The sequence below is a fragment of the Gossypium hirsutum genome, chromosome D10, assembly GCF_007990345.1.
Source record: "Gossypium hirsutum isolate 1008001.06 chromosome D10, Gossypium_hirsutum_v2.1, whole genome shotgun sequence".
NCBI lineage: Eukaryota > Viridiplantae > Streptophyta > Magnoliopsida > Malvales > Malvaceae > Gossypium > Gossypium hirsutum.
In genome coordinates, this window is record NC_053446.1 from 19,898,650 (window position 1) to 19,909,721 (window position 11,072).

General features: G+C 28.4%; 1 protein-coding gene across 1 annotated transcript; it reads right to left on the reverse strand.

Moving 5' to 3' along the window:
* Positions 1-1,117: 1,117 nt before the first annotated feature.
* LOC107914567 (berberine bridge enzyme-like 8) lies at positions 1,118-3,073 on the reverse strand. The gene has a single exon (XM_016843507.2). It carries the CDS (start codon positions 2,950-2,952, stop codon positions 1,330-1,332), a length of 1,623 nt encoding a protein of 540 aa, XP_016698996.1. The 5' UTR covers positions 2,953-3,073; the 3' UTR covers positions 1,118-1,329.
* Positions 3,074-11,072: the final 7,999 nt, after the last annotated feature.

Here is an 11,072-nt window from a genome sequence, read left to right on the forward strand (position 1 = left end):
CTTATTATTCACCACGGTTTATTCAAATTCAAGATAAAAGGATCACATTTTAAAATCTTTTCAAAATTTCGACATTAAGACATTAAACAATCGATTCGGTACCAATTTTGGGCGTTACGAGGGTGCTAACCCTTCCTCGTACATAACTGACTCCCGGACCTATTTTCTTAAATTTCGCAGACCTAAAATTTAATTTTAATGGTGAACCGATCACACCTTAATAAAAAATCGGTGGCGACTCCCATTTCCCTATTTTTATTTTCAAAGTCGATCCCCATTTTTCAAATTTCAAAAAAATGGTTTCAACAATGCCATTTAAGTATTTTTTATTTTATTTTATAATATACAGGTAAAAAAGCCTTCCAAAGGCAGGTAAGGAAACTTTGATCAAAGTAGTTGTGCAATTTCTCTCGACCTATGGAATGCCAAATTTTCATAAATTTATTTTTTAGAAATTATAAATATGAAAAAATAAAAATTCTAAAAAATATATAACTTTAATTTTTTTCTTTAAAATTATAAATTTGAGGGTATAAGCAATTAAATTACCAATTCAAGTTTAGTATTTTTTTTCTTCTTATTTTACTTTGAAAGAATATTTAAATATATTTGGTTTCAGATATATGTGTTATAACATGAAATTAATTGGTAATAAGATTTTAATTTAATATGTTTAAATATTTTAATTTAATTCAAACAATTTTACTTTATTCAATTCGACTCGAATTTTATTTTATTCTATTCAATTTAAAATTTTTTTAAAATCAAATTAGAATAATAAATTAAAATTTATCAATTTAATTAATTCAAATGATTTTACTCGATTCAACTGAGTCAAGCATTTAGCGCTAAGTGTTGTATTTTAGTGTAAAATAAAAAAAGGTGTATTGATAATTTCCGGCCATTACAAAGAGACCACATATGGCTTAATAAAGTGTGACAAACTACCAAAAAGCTAAGTCGGTGTAAGGATAGAAGCCATACCCTAAACAATTATCGCTATCACAAATCTCAATGAAAATACTAGAATATTGGACATTGAGAACCGTGACATTAATGATGGAACCATATACCCCAAAACATGCCGTAAAAATAAAATATTGTGAACTTTACAAAATTATATCAAACAATATTCATAAATGATTTATTTAAATACAAGTGAGCTCACAATTATTTTCCTTCTTATCCAACCAACAAAAATTAAATTATTTATACCTAAGATCCCATAGATGAAAAGAGGCCTTCAAAAAATCTGTCAAACATGACATAAATTTTTATTTTTATTTTGTGAAATTGTAACTCTAATCGAAGGAAAAACAAAAAACAAAATCACATATCATCATCCAAATGTACTTGGTGCGGGAGAAGTGGGATGCTCTGTTCATAACTAAAGAAATTAGTAGGATCAACCTCCGTTTTAATCTGCACTAATCTGTCGAAATTACCCATAAACCACTTCATCCCATTAAGTCTTGCTTCCGAATACGAGGCTTTTCCATGGGAGCTGCTTCCCAAATCAGCGTCTCTGTAGTTTAGAAATGCTTGCCTTGGGTTCTTTGACACAAAAGGAGTCATGAACTCGTGGAGTCTCCTTGTCAAATCTATGTAACGATTTGCTGCTTCAATCCCTGCTTCGTTCCAATTCGCCAGATATTGAATCTTCCATAGATTTCCAGCTCTATGTGGGAATGGAATTTCTTCTGCTGCAATTTCCGCCATTTTTCCACCATAAGGATTAAAGTACATTCTAGGCTTTTCCAGCTCCATCATTTTCTTCCAAAGCGACTCCAAACCAGCCTTCGGGATTGGCTCTCTCACATAATCTGATTTCCTCTTCAGATAATCCAATGTTTGAGGAGTTCGATCAAGCAACACTTGAATGTCTGTTTCGAGTGGAATGTTGGACCAAAATAGCACTGATTTAACCCAGCTTGTTTCAATGCAGTCAGATTTGGATAAACCCAACTTGGGGAACCTCTCCTTCATGATCGAAAGGAGGCTCTCTGAATCTCCAAGAAACAGGGAAACGAAGGAAGCCCTCAAAGTCTTTTCACCACTTCTTTTTACTACTACATCCAACATAAGTCTGATGAAGAGTTCTTGAGGCAGATTATATGCAACATGTTGCCATTGGTCTACAATGTCTGTAGCATCTTCTTCAAGAGTTCTGTCAACCTGAAACACTGTCACTGTCTCCGGGACGCGAACCAACTTGATTTTATATGCAAGAACGACAGCAAAGCTCGCACCTCCACCTCCTCTAATGGCCCAAAAAAGATCTTCACCCATAGATTGTCTATCGAGGAGTCTACCATTAGCATCGATAATAAGAGCATCGAGAACGTTATCAGCAGACACACCATATTTTCTCATCATATTACCATAACCAGCTCCACTAATGTGACCACCAACGCCAACAGTGGGGCAAACACCAGCTGGGAACCCATGTGTTTTGCTCTTCTCCGCGATTCTATAAAAAACTTCGCCAAGAGTGGCTCCTGTTTGAACCCAAGCCGTCTCGGTTTCTATGTCGACATCTATGGATCGAAGATTGAACATGTCGAGGAGAAAGAAAGGAAGAGTAGATACATAAGATAAGCCCTCGTAATCATGGCCTCCACTTCGAATTTTCAACTGAACCCCATGGCTTTTACCGCAAGTAACGGCAGCTTGGATGTGGGATTCATGGAGTGCAGTGAGAATAAGGAAAGGCTTTGGTGTGGAGGACTCGTTGAATCGTAGGTTTCTAATGTAAAATTCCAAAACAGATGAAAAGGAGGAGGATTTAGGCGTATAGATTGCTGATGAAATGGGATGAGAAGGGTGAGAATGATCTAAAAGACATCGAACAAAACTTTCATTATCCTCTAAATGTAACGTTGCCCTCCATAGAATAGATAGAAGAACGGTGGAAATCATTGTAACAACCACCACCGCCTTCAATTTCCCCATACTAGCTTCGAACAGTGTCTATCTTTGCTTAAGCAAAGATTGTATGAAATATTGAAAAGCTAGGCTTCATGTGCTTCATCAACATTCCGCAATATCTTATATATAAAGGCCAGCTAGCTACCTTGGTGATTTTGCATGTTTATATTTAATTGAAAGGTAAACTACTTTTAAATTTATGTTTTGGTCATTCAACTTTAAAAAATTACAAAATTATCATTGAACTATTTAAAAATTTTTATTGAAGTCATTAGACTGTTAAAATTGTTGTTGTATGGCCTTCTTTATTCACACTGCTTGCACCAATCAAAAGCTCTCGTTCCATTTCTCTTCTATAGTTCAGTTCTTTTTCATGAAACAACTTTAAATATCACGAATTTAAGACTCAAAATTCAAACAACTTTTCTTCTCTGATCTTCGACATTGACCATCAGATTGGCTTAGATCTAAGGCATGTTCTTTTACTAGTCAATGAGTATTGATCTACCATATTGATTTGTTGAATTATTGCTTGAAGCTCGCTAGTCGGACTTTAAAAAAAAACTTAAACAACCCAATAATTTAACTAAAAACTTTTGAATAAAAACTTTCGAATATGCTAATAATAATTTTATAACTTTTTAAAATTTAGTAACTAAATCATATATTCATTAATATTTAGATAACCCAAGTTATTGGCTTTTAATAGTTAAGTTTGATGGTTAAACCAACATAAAAAAAAAGCCATTATTGTACCAAATAAAGTACCTATTTTATAAATAAAATAGGTTGATAAGATATTAGAGCCACAAATATTTGAATGGACAATAAGTGCTGAAAACCATTACTCAGACATGTGATACAAATGTGAAATGCAGGCCCAAATCATCGACTTCACTCCCAACTGTTTCTTTATCTCTCTTCCTCAATGTCCTTTCCTCTTTTTTAATATTATAAAATCATTTAAAAAATATATAAAAGTTAACCAACGTTAATTTTATTAACGTGGATGTGCTTATGGATAACACATCAATAATTAATTAAATTTTATAACATTTTTTACATTTTTTGAAAATAAATTTAATAATTTTTATATTTTTGTGAAAACATTTTTTATTTTTTTAAAATTTAAATAAATGCTTATGTGGCATAGGTGGATGCTATGTCAACAAAATTAATGTTTGTTAACTTTTTTATCTATTTTGTAGTGATTTGATAAAAAAACACAAGATAAAATCTTAATGTATATCTTACGGAAATCAGTAAGTCATGGAATTCCAAAATTTCAATTTTTCTCTTACAGAGGCATCTTAATAAGTCTACAAAAAGCAAAAGATTAATTATTGAGTTCGCTCCAGTAAATACATTAAGAAATTAAAAAAATGTAAAAAAAATTAAATAGAAACTACAAGGAGATTTTATAAAATTGGAGAACTAAATAAATGATTATGTCTTCACTTTTTAGTTAAACTCTTACGTCTTCAATTCGATTCTATCATATTTTTTCATACTACAATGTGAACTTTTATCCATTATTTCATAAAATTTTGAAGTGTTTTTTATAAATGTTTTTAAAAATTAAATTAAAAAAAGATAAAAAAAAATGAATGACATAAATTTTCAAAAAAACAATTTTTATATAGAATTTTAAAATAATCACAATTTCTCAATTTTATTCTAAAATTGAACAAACACTTTTATTTAAATATATTTTCTTTTTCAACTTATCAGTAAGTGGTTGCGACTAAAGTCCCCTGTGATTCATAGCAGACAATGTTTTTAACATAAGTAGCCGCGCTTTTTTATGGTTTTTAAGAAAATGTTTTTTCTTATTAAATCATATTCCACAAATCAAAAAAAAAAACAATCTAAAATCTGCCTTAATATATACATTAATCATTCAAGTTCGCAACTTTTCTCAAGTTAGTCTTTAGATTTTTTGTTGGATCCTTAAAATTGACATCCGTTACAAAAATTTGTCCTTACCGTTATGGGGTGATGTGGCTAACCATGAGTGTGACATGTGGACAAACAAAGGAATGGCACATGTCTTCCTATTTAATTATTTTAAAAATTCATAAAAAATGTAAAATGAAAATTTAAAAATTTTGTTAGATTTCAAAAATTAAACAGTTCAAAATTTTCTTTAAAGTAAAAATATGTTAAGAAATAAAAAATAGTTAAAATTCTATAAATTTAAAAAACTCAGAAAAATAATATTTAAGATAATTCAAATAATATTTAAATTTTCAAAAGAATTACAATAAATTAAAAACAAATGAAAAAATCATAAAAATTCAAGAAAACAAATATCGACATTGATTAGACATTGATCCTCGTTGATGGGTCAATTTTTGCTTTTTTAATCTCTAAAATATATATATTTATATTTATATTTTTACTTTTTTTGTAATTTTCTAAAATTTTAACTATATCTTTTGAAATCTTCTAAATATTTTGTGAAATTTTTAGTTTTTCTATTTTTTTTAAAAATTTAACTATTTTTTATTTTTATTTTTCAATTATAATTATTTACATTTGTTGAGAGAGTGCAATTGTATTGTAAACTTTAGTGTTCTAATCTTTAGGTACAAATGTGAGATTTCTATATTTGGAAAGTGATAGAGTGTGAATAACTTGTTGTATTGTAGATTAAAAATAGTGAAATTACTCATTAAATTAAGCTTCACAAAGGCAGAGAAATAAAATTAATAAAATTACGTAAATAAACTTTAATGTTCTTTGTTCATCTTTTCTAGTGCCAAGTCGTAATGGTTATTGAAGTAAAATATTTTCATTCATTGTTGTTTTCAAAACCAGCAACCTTAGATACCAACACAAGATATCCAAAACCCTAGGATTATGGGCTAGGAAAATAACATATTCATTAGAATGGATTTTACAAAATGAGTAAGATTCAATTTCCCCATCCATGGAATTCCAAAATTTCAAATTTTCTCTTACGGATACTATTACCTCTCCTTTCGTCATCTCTTGCTAAAACCTTAACAAAAGTTTTAATCGTTGGTGCATATTGATCATCATTCTTCTCATGATACTTACTTATATATACATCCAATATTTATCAAGAATAATATTTTGATCTACATAAATAAGCGTCTCTTTTAAAATATGATATTTTTCCTTCATCTTCCCTAATATCCCCATGACCCTTCCATTTCAATTCCCACAACATGTCATTCATTGCGATGATGTGGCTAACAATGCAACTATTGCTTGTTTTCTATTTCTACCATAAGCAGGGATGATGCCTATTTTTTTTGAGGAGATTAGAATTGAAATATAATTTTATCTTTGTATTGATTTATATTTTTAAAGTTTTTAAAAGGATTAAATTGAAATTCTACTATTTTGGGTAATAAACTATAATTTTATTATATATTCACTTAAAATTTTATAAATTTTGATCGATAATTTCTCATTTTTGAGTGACTAAAACTCCTGTCAGCCCCTCATTTTACCTCTTACGGTAAGACTATTCGTTATTTCAAATTGAACTTCTATTCTACTTCATTTTGAAGTAGGAAAAAATTTACCCATTTTCTCTGTAACAAATATAGGACATAACTAGTATCATATATATCTTCTACGCATAATTTTTAATACAACTATATATGTCAAACAGCCAGGATAAATTCTACTAAATATTAATATTATTACATATAAAAATAAGTATAATTAAAACTCACATAACATTAATTAAACTAAACAATAAAATAAAAACTACTAACAATACTCCTAATATTAATGAAAAGTTGGGATGTATGGAAAGCATTTTAAGGTGTGAAAGGTAGAGGATTTTGTGTTGTTGGTTAAAATGAAAGGGAAAGGGTGTGGGCAGAAAAACACGAGGAAAAAGGGTTAGGGATGTGGGTAGAGAATCTCTGCTGCTTAGGGGCTGGACCAGGTCCCTTGCTTGAATTTCAAAAAAAGGTTTAATCGCCGCATGAAATGGTGATTCCGTATATACCACTGACAAAAGAATACCAAAAATTGAGCAGATAACACTACTAATCTGGTAATTACTTTGGCAATTGATTAATTTTTTATGGTGATGAAATTGAAGGAGAGAATTACATGGCAATTATCAGATTGAAGAAATTTGTCCAAAGCAAGCGGTGGGACATGGACACAATGAGCAGCAAGTGATAAACCCCTTGCAAATTATTCCATATGAACAACTTTTATTTCTCAATCTCGCTTTAACAGGTCCCTTAATTTCTTATAATAAATCATATACTAAATCAGTTTCCATTATGTGATTATGACTGAACCAAGTAGTGTGTGGTTTGGTTTGATACGAGGCACAAGTTTTATTTATTTATTTATATATGTTATTATTTGAAATGAAAATAAACTAGGTGGCGTCCTTATATGGTGACGAACTAAATGATGTGTCAATTTGGTAGCCTTGTATAATTGAGCAAATTCCCGTACGCGACATTAATTATCACTTTTGTTTGTTTCTTCCTCTTTTTTTCTCTTTCTCAATAAGTTGCACTCTTACTTTTCTCCTGCATTGTCTGTCCTAAATAACTGGAGTCAGATGACAATAACTCTACCACCAACACCGAACACTCAACTTTACCTACCAACTTTCAATAATAATAATCAGGTTAGATTTATTTTTGATATTTATATATTTTCTACTTTATTCCTTGAATTTAGCAATTAGGTCCATTTTGTTCCTTAAACTGGGATTCTATCAAGATTTGATGATATAACTAGTGTTACTGGAACAAGGCCGGATCGAACAAATTGAGAATTGATCAATATAATGGTATGAACAAAGAGGTTGAACCGATTGACTCAATAACTGTTTAAAATTAGTAAAAATTGAAAATCGAGGCAAAATCGACAGTTTAACAGGTTGGGTTGGTTTAATAATTTTTTTATATTTTTATAAAATTTTAATTATTTATTTAATTATTATTTGTCTAGTGATCTAACCAATCTATTAGTTGAACGAGGAATTGGTGGTTGACTTGTTCAACCATCGATATGGTTATTAAAATATTAAATATAACACTCTCATATTGTACCACATTATCACGAAAATTTATATAATTTTTTTAAATTTTCAAGTGGTGATGTGGCACAATCTCATAGTGCCACATCATCAAACTTTTCTATTTTTCAAGTTTCAGGACCAAAATGGACGTTGTTGTCAAACTCAAGTGCCAAAATAAAAATATATATATATAAATACCAAAATAAATCTACTTTCCAAATTTAAGGCCTAAAAATTATATTATCTCCGATGATGATGATGATGATAATAATAATAATAATAATAATAATAATAATAATAATAAACCTATACCTACCAATTTTGTTTATGGCTTTAGGAATATATCTTTCTTTTTTTATAATTTACACTAGTAAGATATTTTTGCTTCACACTGAGTTGATTATTTGTTTGTATCAAATTATGACGTATAAATTTGAAGGTTAAAAATATACTCTAATCCTACTTAGAAAAATTATATATAACCACCTAAATTTTTAATAAAAAAATAAAGAAATTAACTATTTGGACTAATTAACAATATTATAAAAATATAGGGGACAAATTACATTAGAAATTAAAGTGTAGTAGTTAAATATCAGAATTCGGCATAACAGAGGGATCAAAATTAAAAAAAATAGTTATTTTCTAAAATTGCAAAAATAGAGGGTAAGATCGACACAAACCTAAAAGAAATAAAAAAACCACATGTTAGTCTTTTAGGGTATTTAAAATATATATAATAATATAATTTTTAATTGAAAACTTAATGCTATTAACTATTTGGTCTAATTAATAACATTGTAAAAATATAGGGATTAATTTATATTAAAATTAAAATATAAAGATTAAATTTTAAATTTAAATATATTAGAGGGGCCAAAATTAAAATTTAAAGGTAAAATGTAAAGAAAAGCAAAAAAAAACAAAAGGAGAACTTAAAGGTAGAGATGAAAATTATAATTTAACCATTTTAACATAACGTTAAAAAAAAGGCATGAATGACTAGACGTGTCAAAAATTATTTACTCGTTTTCTCTCTCTCTATTTCTTCCATGATAAAAAACAATCCCAGCGTTTTAACTTTTTGATATTGAATTTTTGTTTTTTTGGTGGGCCATTCTTTTACTTTTATTTTTAATTTATATCTTTGTGGTTTTTATTTTGCCTATTCTATTTTTTTTGAAAGTGGAATCATTTTAGTTTTAATTTTTAGTCATATTCTAATGAATATATGAATTTATCAATTACAAGTGTCATAAAATTTATTAAGAACCATTTTTAAAGAGTCTTATCATAATAAAAAGTACAACATGGTATTTGTAAAATTAAAATTTAAAATGACATAAAGAATAACTCATTTGAGACTTGGCTTTTTGTGCATCAGTTATGTAAGGAGTCTCTTAAGGGTTTTGGTAGTAGTTTGTTGATTGACTAAAGTTCATTATCATGTTAACTTGATGATAATGAGATTAGGATTCTACTTTCAGCGTTTTAATCAATGTGATATATCTTTAGTTTGCTTTGAAACTCTTCTAGGTTTCATCTTTCTTCTCTTTTTTATATTATTCTATAAATATCATGGTATTTCTTAAAAGAAAATTTTCATCTAATACATATTTGTAAAAAATTATTAAAGAAACTCTTTCCATCGAATGAATTTCTTTTTTCATAAGGTAAAGCTATACATGGGTTTGCATATTTGTATTTCTCTAGCATCATCAAGGGTATTGTTGTTCAGCAGGTCAGTCTCAAGGTGTTGCTTTCTTTCCTTTTTCTCATTTAATATCTTCAGTGCTGGGGTTGGTTCATTGTGTGTGGTTTTGATGCTTTGGCTTTTCAAAATGGCTATTATCAAAATGGTGAGTCTGGAACCTCCTCGATGATTGATGGTGTGAGGTGTATTATTTTTGTGATACGAAGAAGAGATATTTGATAAGGCAACTAATTAGAGTTCAATATTACTTATTGCTTATACACACATTTTGTACGGCCCAAGCCAATACTTAACAAGTCCCAAGAAGCTCTCCAACACAGGAACCACCTATTACTTTCAAGGGGAATCACACCTGTCCATATCTAACATAGCTCCCTTACATTTCTTGATCTTTAGTCCAAGTCCCCATAAAGTCCTTTTATTATAAAGATTTGATCAAATTAGTCCTTTTACTATTAAATTGATAAATTTAATCTTATATTATTTAAAAACTCAAATAAAGTCAAATTGAAACAATGTTAATATTTACTTTTAAAAAATGACATGAAAATTATTATTATTTTATTTTTATTCCAACTCCAAATAAAATATGTCATCTACAAAATTATAAAAAACTTTCAAAATATTAAGTCCGTTGAACTATAAATGATCATTTTAAACATTAAATATGAACTTTGTTAACTTTGAGCTTATTTGATTCTTTTTAATAGTACAGTGACTAAATTGATTAATTTAATAATATAAAGACTAATTTGATCTTGTCCCTATAATAAAGGGATCTTCCAAGTACAATCCTTGTTGATCTTTCATCATCTTCAACCTTGATTCTTTTAATCTTTTATCGGAATAAAGTAACATTCAGTCTTTGAATTTGGCAAATTTTCACTTTTATCCTCAAATTTTCAATTATATTAAGCAATAGATGGAAAATAAATTATTATTATTTTTTAATTTTTTTTTCTAACAAGCACAATTATCAACAGGAAAATTATATTTTATATCTTTTTATTTTTCTACCCTTCAATTTTTCATTTTTTTACCTTATCAAAAAATAAATAATAAAAAATAGATATTGTTAAAAATTAATGTCGATAATGACAATAGAAACGATCGTGAAACAATGAGAAAAGAAAAATAAAACACAGATTTTAAGTGAAAACTCTTTCGGAAAAAAAATCACGGGCAGATGAGGAGAAATTTACTAATGTTAAAAATTGAATGATTACATAAGGAGTTTCGACTACATCTATTTAAAGGTTGAAAAACCTTATTCTAATTAATGTTAAATAGAAGAAGTATAGTTCTATATGGATTCTACTTATTAAGCATGATCCGTATACAAATTCACTTATTTTGCTATTGTATTTCATTTTTTTAATAAGGATTCAGGTCACACAA

Excerpts from the sequence above, each read along its gene's own strand:
- LOC107914567 (XM_016843507.2), bottom strand. The coding sequence starts at position 2,952 with ATGGGGAAATTGAAGGCGGTGGTGGTTGTTACAATGATTTCCACCGTT.